This window comes from Prionailurus bengalensis, chromosome X, assembly GCF_016509475.1.
Source record: "Prionailurus bengalensis isolate Pbe53 chromosome X, Fcat_Pben_1.1_paternal_pri, whole genome shotgun sequence".
NCBI lineage: Eukaryota > Metazoa > Chordata > Mammalia > Carnivora > Felidae > Prionailurus > Prionailurus bengalensis.
Genome location: NC_057361.1, coordinates 46,419,144 through 46,436,213, shown reverse-complemented (window position 1 = coordinate 46,436,213; position 17,070 = coordinate 46,419,144). Strand labels below are relative to the sequence as shown.

General features: G+C 46.7%; 1 protein-coding gene across 25 annotated transcripts in view; it reads left to right on the top strand.

The window, feature by feature from the left end:
* Positions 1-17,070, top strand: part of KDM5C (lysine demethylase 5C) — a 32,399-nt gene that overhangs the window by 12,806 nt on the left and 2,523 nt on the right. For 19 of the 25 annotated variants that reach the window (XM_043570359.1, XM_043570355.1, XM_043570353.1 and 16 more), the window contains 14 exons: positions 640-821; positions 916-1,078; positions 7,384-7,503; positions 7,611-7,805; positions 11,820-12,001; positions 12,090-12,214; positions 12,342-12,489; positions 13,098-13,203; positions 13,890-14,248; positions 14,857-14,995; positions 15,455-15,634; positions 15,781-15,918; positions 16,106-16,705; positions 16,976-17,045. In XM_043570359.1, coding sequence (XP_043426294.1) covers positions 640-821; positions 916-1,078; positions 7,384-7,503; positions 7,611-7,805; positions 11,820-12,001; positions 12,090-12,214; positions 12,342-12,489; positions 13,098-13,203; positions 13,890-14,248; positions 14,857-14,995; positions 15,455-15,634; positions 15,781-15,918; positions 16,106-16,705; positions 16,976-17,045 — 2,707 coding nt within the window. Of the gene's footprint in view, positions 1-639; positions 822-915; positions 1,079-7,383; positions 7,504-7,610; positions 7,806-11,819; positions 12,002-12,089; positions 12,215-12,341; positions 12,490-13,097; positions 13,204-13,889; positions 14,249-14,856; positions 14,996-15,454; positions 15,635-15,780; positions 15,919-16,105; positions 16,706-16,975; positions 17,055-17,070 lie in introns of all 25 variants that reach the window. The other 6 variants (XM_043570344.1, XM_043570343.1, XM_043570363.1 and 3 more) reach the window with 4 other exon arrangements.

Below are 17,070 nucleotides of genomic sequence, written 5' to 3'. Positions count from 1 at the left end.
GTACCTACCTTACAAATTTGTAATAATTAAATGAGAAGGTATATGAAATACTTGGCAGGGTGCCTGGCTCATTCATAAGAAGTGTTCAGGGACTGAGACTGTATGTGCAGGAAAAAAAATGAGGGCCCAGGCCTACCTCAAGAGAAGGGTGCATTTTGGTCCAATGCGGGGGCCTTTAACTTGCAGGTATTTTGGTGGGTGAGTATATCTGTAAAACTTGCTAAAATCGAAGCGAATTGAAATTTTGTGTGCATGCATTTGGTGGAGGGTGGGTGGGAGGTGGAGAATGTCTATAATATTTCTTAGATGTGTCAAAAAGGTCTATGACCTCGGGGCGCCTGGGTGGCTTGGTCGGTTGGGCGGCCGACTTCGGCTCAGGTCATGATCTCGCGGTCCGTGAGTTCGAGCCCTGCGTCGGGCTCTGGGCTGACAGCTCATAGCCTGGAGCCTGTTTCGGATTCTGTGTCTCCCTCTCCCTCTGCCCCTCCCCTGTTCATGCTCTGTCTCTCTCTGTCTCAAAGATAAATAAACGTTAAAAAAAAAAAAGTCTATGACCTCAAAATTAAGGTTCCCTGGGCTAAAGCTCTCGGTTCCTTAGTATAACCCTCTTCCCCTATCCACAAATACCCAACCTGACAGGAGTATGCTACCAGTGGTTGGAACCTGAATGTGATGCCAGTGTTGGAGCAGTCTGTACTATGCCACATCAATGCAGATATTTCTGGCATGAAGGTGCCCTGGCTCTATGTGGGCATGGTCTTTTCAGCCTTTTGCTGGCATATTGAGGATCACTGGAGTTACTCCATTAACTACCTCCATTGGTGAGCGGGGGCCCTGGGAAGCTGGGGAGGCAGGGTAGGCCCCCTGAGGACCATGTGTGTGACCACTCCATATGTCCCCTTTCCACATGGCCAGGGGTGAGCCGAAGACCTGGTATGGGGTACCCTCACTTGCAGCAGAACATTTGGAAGAGGTGATGAAGAAGCTGACACCTGAGCTCTTTGATAGCCAGCCTGACCTCCTGCACCAACTTGTCACCCTCATGAATCCCAATACCCTCATGTCCCATGGTGTGCCGGTGAGTGCTCAGGAAACAAGGACAAGGGGTAGGAATGGTGTAGCGATGTCCTTTGTGGTGGTGGTGTTCATCTGGAATCTACCCGTGCTTCTTTCTCATTCCTCTTTTATCTTTATTCGACAACTCTAATAGAGACTTCACATAGCAATAGTTAGATACATGATGTGATGGTGAGCGCTCTGGGCCATGTGTTTGAGGGCAACACCTCAGGATGGTTCTTTTCACGTCTGTATGACAGCCAGTAGGAGAGGGAAGTGGCAGAAGGACAGAGCAAGACGCGCGTCATTTCCATTCATCTCCTGTTAGTCACAGCTTAGTCACGTGGCCATGTCTAGTTACAAGGAAGACTGGAAAATGTGGTTCTTACTCCAGATGGTCATGTACCAGTTAGAAATTCATATTGTTGTGAGAGAGGGTGAGGATGAATATTGGGGGGCAACTAGCAGTCTCTGACATGTTCCATATAGTAGCCCTTTTGGGAGCAATGGGTAGGTCTTTTTACTTATTTAACAGGTCAAAAGTTCTGTGGTAGTAATTATTTTGCAATATATAAGTGTATCAGGTCAACGTGTTGTACACCTTAAACTTGTAGGGTATTATACATCAGCTATATCTCAGTAAAGCTGGAGGGGAAGTAACCTCTAAAAAAAAGTGCCAATGTCAACATTTAAAATAAAGTTGAACCCAGAGTCCTAGACTGAACCTATCCTCCTCCTCTGTGGACTTCTCTCCCACACTATAAAATGTTTTGCTGGGTATACAATCTGGCTTGCCTATAAGAAACTTTCAAGGATTAGCATCAGCCAGTTTTCTGGTGTAGATCTTAAAACAGCCTGATCAACAGTCCTGTAGGGTCAGTAATTGGTACATCGTCCACCTGTACTTTGAGTCTTATTCTGTGCTACTCCTCCTCCCCACTCCCTTCAACCCCCCCCTCCCCCCGCCCCCTGCCAACACCTTGGCTGCCCTGCCACTTGGTATAATGCATAGGATGTGGTAAGCGGTCAGTACATATTGAGTTAATGTCTCCTTGAGATCCCCGAGCACCTGTACAGTAGAGCTTTGGACTAGGTCAGTGGTTCTCACCCATATTGTTTCTTGCCTTCACCTTGTTTTGATATACTACATACCCTGTAGTATTTTTTTATTAGCTACTTTAGTGATACTTAACCAAGCCTTGAGGGATCTAGGGAATTAGTGGAAGTGTATCCTACAACCGTTCAGGCAGCCTTCTTCCACTTGAGGTGGCAGAGTGGTAGGGGGATGGCAGGTATCCTTTTCCGTCACTGCCTCACCCCATTTAAGAATTACTGGACTCGAGAGGTGGAGATGATCAAGGGCCCTTCCAATTCAGCTCTTCGTAAGTAGACACTGGGTCTGACTTCCTCACAGTCCATTCTTCCTGACACATAGCACAGCATTAGTCCTTGCCTACAGTGCCAAGGAAAATTATGAGTAGAAGAGGATTCTCCTTAAAGATTTAGACAGCCAAGATACACACACACGTGTATGTGTGTGTGTGTGTGTGTGTGTGTGTGTGTGTGTGTGTGTGTAACTATTTAATCCTTAACTCTTTTTAAGAAAAATTTATTACAGATTTTTAAACATGTGCTCTTTGCTTCCAGCTCCACAGCATTTGTCCTGCTCATGGCTCACCAGCTTCTCTGGCCAGCTGCTGCTTCACCCCACCCCCACCCTGCCCCTCCTATAGGTGGTTCCCAGCATCTCCAGACTCTTTGGACTTGGCAGTATCCCCTCAATCCAAGGCATCTGATTTTCATATTCTCATGCTGGCAGCCTGCAGTTTAGCCAGCTGAAGCTCCCCCAGGATCTATCTTTAGCCCACCCCCTCCCCCCTTCCCCTTTGGCAGAAGAAAACCATTTTTTTTTATAGCTATATAGTGTAAGTTTTATTTTCATTATAAAAGAAACCTGCCCCCTTTCCAGAAAATGGAAATATAGTGATCATCTCTATTTCCTCCACATTTTGTTGTTTCCCATCTGTTATTTTTCTATGTAAATTTTGATACAACAATCAGTGTATGGGTTTTATAATCTCATTTTAAGTTGAATGATCTAGAACAGCACTGTCCAGTTTGGTAGCCACTAGCCACATGTGGCTGCTGAGCACTTGAAACATGGCTAGTCCAATCTGAAATGTGCTGAAAGTATAAAACGTGTTGGATGTCAAGACTTAGTATGAAAATATCTTACTGATATTTTTGTATACCACTTACACACTGAAATGCTGATATTGTGGATCTATTAAATAGAATACTCTGAAGTTATTAATTTTACTTGTTTCTTTTTACTTTTTTAATGTGGTACTAGAGAATTTAAAAGTACATATGTGGCTGGCATTATATTTCTGTTGGACAGTGCTGGACTAGAATGATTGTTGCTTTCTTACTATGAGCTGCTTATAACCATCTTTTTAAACAAATTTTTTTTATTGCAGTATAATTTACATACCTTAAAATTTACCCATTTTAAGTGTACACAGTTCAGTGAATTTACACAGTTGTGCCATCACCACAATCCAGTTTTAGAACATTTATCACCCCAAAAAGATCCCTCATGCCCTTTTGCAGTCACTCTCCATTCCAACCCCTAGTTCCAGGCAACCACTAATCTGCCTTCTGTCACTAGAGATTTGCCTTTTCTAGACAGTTCTTATAAATGGAATAATATGTGGTCTTTTGCATCCAGCTTCTTTCACTTAGCATAATGTTTTTGAGGTTCATCCATGTTGTAGCATGTGTCAGAACCTCATTTCTATTTATGGTAGAATAATATTCCATTGTATGAATGTATCACATTTTGTTTATCCATTCACCACTTGATGGATATTTGGGTCATTTTTAACAGCTACAGAATGTGAGGAGAGCCTTTTTAAATAACTACATAGGACATGGTAAAGTAACATTGCCAAAGTGAGGGTGCAGGTTGAGATAAGAGTCAGGAGCATTAAGTTCTATTTCTGGCTCTGCTACTTGAAGCTTCTCTGGGACTCAGTTTTCACATCTATAGAATCAAGGCTGGGTTTAGGTCATTCAGCAAGTACTACTGCTAGAACTCCCTGTGTGTACAAGGCCTCTGGCCAGCACCTTGAAGACAAATAAACCAGTCCCTACCTTCAGGTATGTGCAGTTGAGTGGACAACAGAGGTGAGTAAACAAGTGGAATAAATGTTAGAGGTGCTTCAGAAGAACAACAGACTGTGTCATTAGGAAGAGGGGGTCAGGAAAGCATTTGTAGAAGGAATGATCCTTGAGGGAAGAGTAACAGTGGCTTCAGTCATGTGGACATGGAGTTTCAAGTAAGGGGTTCTCAGCAGGGGCATTGCTGGTCAGATTTGCATTTTTTGGAAGATAATTCTAGTGCTTGGTAATGGGGGCCAGTACAATAATCCAGGCAAGAAATGCTGTTGCATCTTTGAAAAGAAAATGTATTGGAGGTGGGAGCTGATGCATGACCTGGATAAATGCGGAGATGTATTCATGAATGGGAAATTTCAGTGTCATGAGGATGTTAATTCTCCCCATTAATCTAGAATCCTAGCAGATTGTTTTGAAGGGTATAAACATTTTAGGCTCTTGATATATATCAGTAATAATATCTTAGTTTTAGTTACTGGTCCCATTACCAGCCTTGCACCTATTTCACTGTGTGTTCATCATCATTGAATATTCATCTTAATATTCATCTCAAAAAACTTTGTGAGGCTTCTCCTAAAGATGGCAAACTAACACATGGCTGCTTCCATTCCTTGCTGAAACTCCACTAAAATGGCACAAAGGGCTTTTTTTTTTAAGGTAAAAAATTATTAAAATGGAGAAAAGAGAGAGATCAAAATTCTTGAAACTAGAAAACAGATAAGAAAATTGAAACTTAAGCCAGTATTGAAACATCTCAGAACCAAGCAACCTGATATATAGTTCAGAATCCCCGCAGAGGTTCAGTAGTCAGTGGCACCAGACATTCTGGGAGGAAAGAAGAATGGGGTGAAAATAAGGATTCATTCATGTCTATAAGAAGCTGTGAGATCCCCTGCCATGCTGGGCAGCTGGAAATGTGGCCCTCCCTCACTAAAGCAGAAGACTGGAGATTTACTTTTGAAGAGGTTAAAATATCTCTGGACAGAGGTCTAGGTACAGTTGAGGATGGAGAAAGTGAAAATAGTAGGATTCATCATTGTATGAGTGATGGATGCTGAGGTTCCCAGTCTTCCTTCACCTGGTTCTCAGAACTAGCAGCTAGATGTTTTTCTTTCAGGCAAAAAAAAAAAAAAAAAAAAAAAAAAGGAGTTTTCCCTGGAGAATCTTGAGTGACCTGAAAAGAAAGACCTACAGTTTCCTAAACTAAATGGCTCAGCCACATCACCCTACAGCGACAGTTGACAGACTTAACCTATATACTCAGAACTTCCATTCAGCTTTTCCATTTTTTACTCTTAAAAAAGTAGACAGCCACAGATTAACAGACAACTGAGGAAACTCTAGAAAACAGAACCAAACAAAACAAAAAAGCAACCTGTATATACAGAGGTTAGGCAGGGAGAGAAGTAAACTTCAAAAAGAAAAGGGATGGGGTGCTGGGTGGCTCATTCGGTTGAGCATCCATCTTCAGCTCAGGTCATGATCTCGTGGTGAATGGATTCAAGCCCCACATCGGGCTCTGTGCTGACAGCTCAGAGCCTGGAGCCTGTTTCAGATTCTGTCTCCCTCTCTCCCTGACCCTCTCCTGCTTATGCGCTCACTTGCTCACTCTCTCTGAAAAATAAACATTAAAAGAACTTGAAAAGGGAAGGAAATCTCACTAAGATCTTCAGAGATGAGCATATATTGCAAACTGAAATAAGAACAGGATACTCTAAAAAGAACATCCTGATGAACAAAAAAGAGCTCTTGGAAATTAAAATTGTGATAGCAAAAGTGGAAGAAAAAGGTTTAGAGGATAAACAGTAAAGATGAGAAATGGTAACGAAAGTTGAGAAAAGGTAGAGAATTTGTTCAGAAGGTTCTATATTCAAATGAGTTCTGAAAAGAGCAGAGATGAAAACAAATCATTAATGAAATCAGTCAAGAAAATTTTCCTGAACTAAAAGACCCAAGCTTTCAGAATTGAAGCGCCTACCCAGTACATGAATGAAAATAGATCTACACCAAGTATATCTGGTAAAATTTTTATATCAAACACTTGGACCAGAAAAAATCCTACAAGCTCTCTGAGAGAGAAAAGAGGTTTAATTCATAGCACTAGAAATCAGGATGGCTTCAGACTTTTCAAAAGCATCACTAGAATCTAGAAGAGTAGAGCCATGCCTTCAAAATGGTTTTCAATTTAGAATTCTATATGGTCAAATTATGCAGTATGAGAGTAGAATAGAAACATTTTCAAAAAGTTGTTCCCACTGTTTCCTAGGCAGCTATTGGAGGATGTGCTCAAGTACAGCAAAAGAATACACCAAGAAAGAGGAAGACCTGGGATCTAGGAAACAGGAGATCATCATGGCAGAGTGACGATCCAGGGAGTATAGTGTAGCTGGTTCAGGTTGGAACAGATCATAAGGCTCTGCAACAGAAAGGTGAAAACTGATAGATGAGAAGAGGGTTGGACACTTGTCTAAAAGGTTGGGATTGAATTACTAATACATGCACGGAAAACTAAGCGAACTGAGAAATAATAGGTGGCTATTTTCAGTATAGTCGAGAGGCATGTTATTTAGGGTTGTCAAGGAGAATGCCAAAATAGAAGAGGTGAAAGTGATTGGCTTTCACCAATAGAAGAGGCGGGGTGGGGGAGCAGAGACAGAGAATCCCAAGCAGGTTCTGCACTGTCAGCACAGAGCTCGATGCGGGGCTCGAAGCCATGAACCACGAGATTGTGACCTGAACTGAAATCAAGAGTAAGATGCTTAACCAACTGAGCCATCCAGGCGCCCCAGGGCCTGCTGATTTTAAAACAAATCTTGTAGAACACATGGCTCTGGGAACTGCATATATGACTGATAAAAATAATTATTAATGAAAAAGGCTTAGCCAGCTTAATGAAAAGTGAGATTTTAAATTTTTATAAAAATTACTAGGAAAGTTGAAATACTTTGGTATGTACATTTCCTACTTTTGACTCTGATCTTCCTGTTGGCTGCCAACATAAGTCACAACTTTGAGAGCAGAGGCCAGTGGTCGGTCCTTTTGGAATTGGATCTGGAACTCTGTTGTCACACTGTTTCCTCAAGCTCTCCTTTGTCTCCTTAAGAACCCTGCACTTAAATCAGGTTTCCTGGCCTTTTTCTTCCTCAGGTTGTCCGTACAAACCAGTGTGCAGGAGAATTTGTCATTACTTTCCCTCGTGCTTACCACAGTGGCTTCAACCAAGGCTACAACTTTGCGGAGGCTGTCAACTTTTGCACTGCTGACTGGGTGAGTGGAGTGTGGTGGGTTGGCAGGGAGAAGCAGGAGGGATGTGGGGAAGCTGAGGCACCACGGCCTTCAGACTTGGCCACACTCAACCGTGAATCTGTCCACAGTTGCCAGCTGGGCGCCAATGCATTGAGCACTACCGCCGGCTCCGAAGATACTGCGTCTTCTCCCATGAGGAGCTCATCTGTAAGATGGCTGCCTGCCCAGAGAAGCTGGACCTGAACCTGGCCGCAGCTGTGCATAAGGAGATGTTCATCATGGTGCAGGAGGAACGGCGTCTACGAAAGGCCCTGCTTGAAAAGGTAGGGTGGAGGGGAGAGTGCCCTGAATTAGGCACCCTAGCCCGGCAGAAGTGGGGGAAGAAAGAAGTAGATGTACCCTCTAGTCTTGGAGTGTAGTAAAAAGAACTAGATGCATCTGGATTAGAAATCCCTTTCCATTCTCTGCTCTGCCATTTATCAACAGCTGTGAGCAAGTTAATTTGCAGAGTGTCCTAATCCATCTCTGAAAAATGGGGATTATAATGTTTATCTTTTTGGATAGTTGAGTAGATAAAGATTATGTTAAGTAACTGACCCGCAGCAGGTCCTGGTGTTACCGCTGTTTGTCATTATTTAAATAACCCGACAGGACAGCCTGGCATATGAAACCCCCACTGCTGATTAGCTGGGTGACCTGTTCAGGTTGCATAACCTCTCATAGTCTCACTTCCCTACTCTGGAAAATGGGACTAAATACCACATTTGCAAGAGAGTTGTAAAGCTTGAGTAAGGTCATTTATTTATGTCAAAGTATCTATTATTATGCTTGCAACGTAGCAGCTGCTGTTGTTGGTAATAGTAACACATGAAGGAAATGATTGAAATATGGAACATTTTTTAGCAAATGCCATTTTATTGCATTCAGATGGTTCAGTAGCCCAAACTAGGGTGACACTACCAAATACAAAGGCGGTCCTCCTTTAGTAGATTTCTCGTAAGCCTGTGGTCAGCTGTGTTTGTAGACCAGTGGGAGTGCTACTCTTGTAGCTCAGCTGCCTTCTTAAAGTTCCACTCTTGCCCAACTAGGGAATTGACTTAGAGTCCTACATAATATTACAAGGGAATGCTGGTCCTGAGGGATCCCTTGCTGCCCATTTAGGGTAATCCTTTCTTATTTTAAAGCTCATTTATAATTTGCCTATGAGCATGGGCTGTAAGGAGAATTGCAGCTGTGGTGATGTTGGAAGTCTCTGGTGTTAGTTGGTAAGCCCCTGGGCTTTTCCAGGCATCATTCTCTTTCTCTGTTCAGTGCAGTTATTAAATGATGACCCTGAGGTTGTACCAGACTGCAAGAAGGAGCCACAGCAAGGTGGGAAGACAAGGTGTTCTCATCCTGACCCTGAGAATTTGTTATACTTGGTCCTTACTGTAGAGAAAGGTTCTCAACCCCCTAGTCTTAAAAATCTGTAAAAGACTGTGTGTGTGTATTTGAGCACTTTTATGGGGAGAATTGTATCCAATTCTCAGAGGAGCCTATGTTCCAAAAATACCTAGGAGCTTCGTCCTTAGAGCATTCTCTGGCTTTATAGTCAAAATAGACTGTCATCAGATTCTTACTTTGGGCAGGTTACAGACCCTCTGAGACATAGTTTCCTCCTCAGTAAAATGGGATAGGCCTGTGAGAATAGGTATCCTTAATCTGAAAATTAAAGTTAATAATAGTAAATATTTGTTGAGCACTTACTCTTTTTTTTTTTTTTCTTTTCTACGGTTACCATGCTGTACATTAGATCCCCCAGACCTGCTCAACTTTTGACTGGAAGTGTGTGTCCTCAACCAATATCTCCCATTTCCCCTACTCCCCAGCACTTGGAAACCACTATTCTACTCTGTGTCTATGAATTTGGCTTTTTTAGATTCCACACATAAGTGATATCCTATAGTATTTGTTTTTTTCTTTGGCTGACATACTTGACTTAGTATAACGTTCACCAGGCTCATCCATGTCTTACAAATGCCAGGATTTCCTTCTTTCTCATGGCTGGATAATATTACATTGTATGTATATATCACATTTTTCTGATCTGTTCAGCCACTGATGAACTCTTAGGTTGTTTCCATAGCTTGGCTGTTGTGAATAATGCTGCAGTGATCATGGGAGTGCAGATATCTCTTTGACATTCTTATTTCCTTTGGGTATATATCCAGGATTGAGATTGCTAGATCATAGGGTAGTTCTATTTTTAATTTTTTGAAGAATCTCCATACTATTTTCCAAGTAATTGAGTCAGTTTACATTCCCACTAACAGTGTGCAAGGGTTCCCTTTTTTCCACATCCATGCCAACACTTATCTCTTTTGGTAATAGCCATTCTGACAGGTGTAAGGTGATATCACATTGTGGTTTTGATTTGTACTTCCCTGTTGGTAGTCCTGTTGAGTGTATATTCATGTACCTCTTGCCCATTTGTATCTCTTTGGAAAAGTATCTGTTCAGGTTCTCTGCCCATGTTTTTTTTTTCTTTTAAAAAAAATTTTTTTTTTTAATGTTTGTTTATTTTTGAGACAGAGAGAGACAGAGCATGAGCAGGGAAGGGGCAGAGAGAGAGAGAGACATAGAATGTGAAGCAGGCTCCAGGCTCTGAGCTGTCACCACAGAGCCTGACACGGGGCTCAAACTCACGAACTGTGAGATCATGACCTGAGCCGAGTCAGAACCGACGGAGCCACCCAGGCGCCCCACTGCCCATGTTTTTTTAAATCACATTGTTTGTGGGGTTTTTTTTTTTTTTGCTATTGAGTTGGATGAGTTCCTTATATGTTTTGGATATTAATCCTTTATCAAACAGATGATTTACAAATACTTTCTCCCATTCCATAGGTTGCCTTTTCATTTTGTTGATGATTTCTTCTGCTGTGCAGATGCTGTTATAGTAGTCCCACTTACTTATTTTTGCTTTTGTTGCTTGTGCTTAGGTGTCCTATCCAAGAAGTTATTGCCAGGACCAATGTCAAGAAACTTTATCACTATGTTCTCTTTTAGGAGTTTTACGGTTTTAGGCATTACATTTAAGTCTTTAATCAATTTCAAGTTAATTTTCACGAGTGGTAGAAGGGTCCAAATTCATCTGTATGTGGTTACTCAGTTTTCCCACTGTCATTTATTGAAGAGACCGTCCTTTCTATATTGAGTATTCTTGGCTCCCATATCAAATGTTAATTGACTTTATTTATTTTGGGGTTTATTTCAGGGCTTAATTCTGTTCCATTTGTCTGTGTGTCTATTTTTATGCAAGTACCATACTGTTTTAATTATTATAGCTTTGTAGTATAGTTCAAAGTCAGGAAGTATGATGTGTCCAGTTTTGTTCTTTCTCAAGATTGTTTTGGCTGTTAGGGATATTTTGTGGTTCCACTTCTTCTAAGTGTTAAGATACTTTTCTAAGTCTTAGTCACTGCACCTTTGTTAATTTTCGTAACAGTACAGTGAGGATGGTGCCATTATCTCCAACTTAATAAGACGGCGAAACAGAAATCCAGAGAGGTTTAAGTAATTTACTCAACATCACACAACTAATAAGAGGCAGAGCGAGATTTGTAACGTACAATGGACTCATATCTTATGCAGAGGTTAGATGTTAGAGTCAATGTAGAACAAAAACTGTTAGTCCAAATTTCCCTTTAGAAATCCCTAAAATTGCCCATAAGGTACAACATTGTGTTGTCTTTTGGTTACTTCAGCCTAGCTGGGTTTTCGTCCATTTTTGGAACAGATGGCTTTTTCTTCATCTGAGTGACAGATGAAGTCATTGGCATAGGTTTGGAAACCAAGTTGTTGAAAAAAAAAATTGTATCTTTAGACACTGGACACAAGCACAGAGTCTTATTTCTGTGAGTTATATGTGTGCATGCAGCGTGTCCTGCCTGCTAAGCTGCCAGCATGGTGCCTGGAACACTGGGTGCCAAGGGACCGGAAGCCAGCATCGTTTCCCTTGCACATAGCCTTTCTCTTAGCCGCTCCCGCACGTTGCCACCTCTCTGGTGCCTTGATCCACCACCTCACCTCCTTTCACCCATAAAGGCCCTCTCTGCTGATCTGAATCCTACCCAATTTTTCTTCCTCTCAGCCCTCACTGATCTTGCCCTGGTTCATCTGATTCCTCCAGTTTTGAGAGTTTGAACTTCACAGAGGCAGTATGTTCTAGGAGTTTGCTCTCCACAGCTCTTAGCACAGATTGTGGAGTCTAGGTTGAGGCTTGGTTGTGGCAGCGATAGGGGCATTTCTGCAGCCCTGTTCTGGTTCTGTATGACGTGTGTGGGTTGAATTGCCCCCAGGGCATCACGGAAGCTGAGCGAGAGGCTTTCGAGCTACTCCCAGATGACGAGCGCCAATGCATCAAGTGCAAGACCACATGCTTCCTGTCAGCTCTGGCCTGCTACGACTGCCCGGACGGGCTTGTCTGCCTTTCCCACATCAATGACCTCTGCAAGTGCTCCAGTAGCCGGCAGTACCTGCGGTGAGCCAAGGACCTATTATGAAGGAAGTGGGCTGAGGAGGGGGATACAGAGCTGGGCCAGATGTGCTTCCCTGCTGTCTTCGTCCAGGTATCGATACACCTTGGATGAGCTCCCTGCTATGCTGCATAAACTGAAGGTTCGGGCCGAGTCCTTTGACACCTGGGCCAACAAAGTTCGAGTGGCCCTGGAGGTGGAGGATGGGCGGAAGCGCAGTGAGTGATGGGGGGACGGAGGGACTCCACAGGCAAGTTCTCTTCCCTTTTGTTCTGTACCTCCCCACCCCCTTCTCTGCCTTTACTCAATACTGCCTACTCCTTGCCGCTCTCATTCTCTCTCCAGGCCTTGAAGAGCTGAGGGCACTAGAGTCTGAGGCCCGTGAACGGAGGTTTCCTAACAGTGAGCTGCTGCAGCAACTGAAGAACTGCCTGAGTGAGGCAGAGGCCTGCGTGTCCCGGGCTCTGGGACTAGTCAGCGGCCAGGAAGCAGGGTATGACAGTGGGACGTGTGGGGTTCAGGTAGCCTGCTGAGGAGCCAGCACCTAGAAGGAGTGGGCTCTGAATGCCACTGGGCAGATGACAGCAGGAAGCTGACAAGCACTACAGCGCAAGGTGGCCTAAGAGGTGTTGGGAGGGCAGGGAGATCAGGTAACTAGGATGGAGAAGAGTGCCTCAGTGCTAAGAAAGCTAGAAATGGTCCTTTTTATCAGTACCTGGAGATGTCAGGCTGAGGGATTTTGTGGCCAGAGAGGAGTTGTGGAAGGTTTAGGGACAAAGAAAGGACACAGAAGAATAAACCTGATCAGAGAATTTGCAGTAGAGGATGAGCTAAAAAGTTCAGCCTTTGTTACTATCATTTAGTTTCTCAGCTTCCCCCCCCCCCCAACATACCCTATATTCCCCCCTTCCAATTCTTTGCTCTCATCATATGAATGTGCTTATATCTTAAAACCCTCCTCCCTCTGATCTGGCTAGTTGGGGGCACTGAAGTGTGAGAGATCCAGGTGGGCAAGCATGAGAAAAGGCATTGGGTCTGAGTGCAGAGATGGAGGGAGGGGACTGGGTTTGGACCTGAAACCCCACATGTGAAACTCCATAGCCCCCACAGGGTGGCTGGTCTACAGATGACCCTGGCTGAGCTCCGGGCATTTCTGGACCAGATGAACAACCTGCCTTGTGCCATGCACCAGATTGGGGATGTCAAGGTGAGGAGGAGTGCACTCAGAGTGCTGATAAGGATTCAGGGGGATTGGGAGACCCGAGCAGCAGGCTACTCTTGGCTTCCTTCAAAAGCATCAAGTGTTTGGGCAAGATAGGATGCACTTATGAGAATAACAGGAGATAAGCAAAGGGGGTTTGAGGGCCAGGTGGCAAGGGGTAAGTACAGGATATGGAGTCAAGGGAATGTGTCCTGGTGGAAGTGGAAGAAGGTAAAGGACCAAGGATGTTTGTGGGCCTAGAAAGCTGAGTCAAGTTCAGGGAGGTAGAGGAGAGGTGGGATGAAGAAGGTAGTGACACCAGCATGAGCATAGGGGTTTGTGAGAAGGCCAAGTGTAGCAAGTGTGTTCTGGGCCAAGGGTCTCCTGGTGCTAAACATCAGAATCCTCTGGGGACTTTCGCAAAGCACAGACTCTTGACCAAACCCTATTAAGAATCTCTACGGGTGGGGCCCAGGCATCTGCATTTTAATAAATTCCTCAGAGCATTCTACCAGGTACTGAGTATTAGGAACTGTTGTCTTAGGGTGTGGGACAGGAAGAGAGTGCAGCCCCTGTTAGGTGCTTTTCCCAAATACTGGAGGGTAAGATGGTAGGTGGGGCAAAGGTATTTGGCCTTGGCACCTCAAAGTGTGCCCAGCTGAAGAGTTTCTTCTTCATCTGTGTCCCGGTAGGGTATTCTGGAACAGGTGGAGGCCTACCAGGCTGAGGCCCGTGAGGCCCTCGCCTCACTGCCCTCCAGTCCAGGGCTACTGCAGTCCCTGTTGGAGAGGGGGCAGCTGCTAGGGGTGGAGGTGCCCGAGGCCCAGCAGCTCCAGCGGCAGGTGGAACAGGCACGATGGCTGGATGAGGTGAAGCGCACGCTGGCCCCCTCAGCCCGGAGGGGCACCCTGGCTGTCATGCGGGGACTTTTGGTCGCGGGTGCTAGCGTAGCCCCTAGCCCTGCTGTGGACAAAGCCCGGGCTGAGCTGCAGGAGCTGCTGACCATTGCTGAACGCTGGGAGGAGAAAGCCCACCTCTGCTTGGAGGCCAGGTAGGTCCAGCCTCCTCCCCTACCTGCTTTACCCTAACTGTCAAAGTGTAGTGGAGAAGCCAGAAATGATTCTCATGGGTGGCCTTGGGTACCAGACTCTGTCACTGGTGTATTGACTTTCTTCCCCTTTTCTCTTCCCTAGCTTATCTTTTAAAACTCCATATATACATAGAGGCAGAGATAGGCTAGTGGGGAAGCAGAGATGGACAGATACAGAGACGTATAGTGGCACCAGCTCCACGGGCTGACGTGGGCACACGTGTGAGCACAAGTACTAACAGGCAGGTGGACAGCTGTCCATAGAAAGAAGCCACACACAGGGCAGTCTGACGAACTGGAGTGCCAGGTTAATCTTTCCAGTTGTGTAGGAAGTGTGAACAGGATGACAGACTGGTTGGCCAGGCAGAGGCACGAAGGCTGTGGCAGAAGTCGGGTGGGTGCATGCAGTCTGGAGCAAACAGGGACCAGCAGCCCCCTGTAGGCAGAGTACTAGCAGGTAGGCCCACATGGCAGCTCCAGGGTCCCATGCCGATATACCTGGCGGTCAGGCCGGGCTGCTGGTCAAGCAGATTACCCTACACTGAGGCCTCTTTTTTCCCTACCTTCAGGCAGAAGCATCCACCAGCCACACTCGAGGCCATAATCCATGAGGCAGAAAACATCCCTGTTCACCTGCCCAACATCCAGGCTCTCAAGGAGGCTCTTGCTAAGGCCCGGGCCTGGATTGCTGATGTGGATGAGATCCAAGTGAGGACCCTGTTGCCCCCTGAACCTCCACCCCAGGCCTTCAGTCCAGCCAGGAGAGCTGGCATACACTGGGTTGTGCTGGGTTGGGTGGGCTAGAGAAGTGAGCGCGGTACATCTAGTGGAGGCAAAATGGGCTTGGTGTGGTGAGCAGCATGAAGAGGGATTGCAGGGCCAGCCTGAGGGCAGAGAGGTTGTAGAAAGGGTGAGAATGGTAGGGGCAGGGAGGGTGGGAGAGGCAGGCCACAAGAGGATGATTAGTCTGGCAGTCACTGGCACTGGTATCAGGGGACAAGCCAGTGGATGTAGGAGCTACAGGAGTGCTTCCCGTGGGATGATCCCTGGTTTGTTCTACCCGAAGACTACCAGTTCAGTCCCTCCTCCCAGCTCAGGGCTGGGCAGAGTAGTACCATCAGTAGATGTTGGCAAGTTGACTGGAGCTTTCTCTTGTCCCTGTCCCAGAATGGTGACCACTACCCCTGCTTGGATGACTTAGAGGGCCTGGTGGCTGTGGGCCGGGACCTACCTGTGGGCTTGGAGGAGCTGAGACAGCTAGAGCTGCAGGTACTGACGGCACACTCCTGGAGGGAGAAGGCATCCAAGACTTTCCTCAAGAGGAATTCCTGCTACACGCTGCTGGAGGTAAGGCCTGGACCCTGACCCGCACCGTCTCCTGCCTCTGGCCCAGCTGTTGGGAGATGGCTCATGTGAGGATGTGGGGGTTTGGAAGTCCTGGCAGTGGGAGGTAAGAGAAGCTTAGTCATCCCTGCTGTGTCTGCCTGCCTTAGGTGCTCTGCCCGTGTGCAGACGCCGGCTCAGACAGCACCAAGCGCAGCCGGTGGATGGAGAAGGAGCTGGGGTTGTACAAATCTGACACGGAGCTGCTGGGACTGTCTGCACAGGACCTCAGGGACCCAGGCTCTGTGGTAAGGAGCTGGGGCCCTGTTTGGGAGAAGAGCCTGGTGGTGATAGGTGTCTGAATGGGGCGACCATGGCCAGACCGCTTGCTCCTGGGGCCTCACTTCTCCTGGTTTGGGAGTAGGGTGTTAATGGTGTCAGAGAAGGGAGGGGCTGGGCCGCTGACCTCCTCTCCCGCTGTCCTGGGCCTGCCAGATCGTGGCCTTCAAGGAGGGGGAACAGAAGGAGAAGGAGGGTATCCTGCAGCTGCGTCGCACCAACTCCGCCAAGCCCAGTCCACTGGCATCATCGACCACAGCTTCCTCTGCAACCTCCGTCTGTGTGTGTGGGCAGGTGCCGGCCGGGGTGGGAGCTCTGCAGTGTGACCTGTGTCAGGACTGGTTCCATGGGCGATGTGTGTCGGTACCCCGCCTCCTCAGCTCCCCAAGGCCCAGTCCCACCTCGTCCCCGCTGCTGGCCTGGTGGGAGTGGGACACCAAATTCTTGTGTCCGCTGTGCATGCGCTCACGGCGCCCCCGCCTGGAGACCATCCTGGCACTGCTGGTAGCCCTGCAGAGACTGCCTGTGCGGCTGCCTGAGGGCGAGGCCCTGCAGTGTCTCACAGAGAGGGCCATCAGCTGGCAAGGCCGTGCCAGGCAGGCTTTGGCCTCTGAGGATGTGACTGCTCTGTTGGGACGGCTGGCCGAGCTTCGCCAGCGGCTGCAGGCTGAACCCAGGCCTGAGGAACCCCCTACCTACCCTTCAGCCCCTGCCTCTGACCCTCTCAGAGAAGGCAGTGGCAAGGATATGCCCAAGGTGAGCTGCCCAACCCAGCTCTTGCCCTCAAATTCCTGCCTCCTAGCCCCCGCCCCTATTTAGGTGCCAGCCCTGTCCCTGCTCTCTGACTTCTGGCCTCTTTTGGCCTGGCCTCCCTGCCCCATCTTACATTCTGTCCAGATCCCCAGACTGCTCCGTGTGCTGCAGCCTTTGCTCTCCTCCTCCAGGAGGTGGAACGTCCCAAGTCTGGGGTTGGTGGGAAATAAGGGCCTGGTTTCACCGACCACTACCCATCCTTGCTCTTTGCAGGTCCAGGGGTTGCTGGAGAACGGAGACAGTGTGACCAGTCCTGAGAAGGTAGCCCCCGGGGAGGGCTCAGGTAAGAGAGGTAGGTCTAGGTGTGG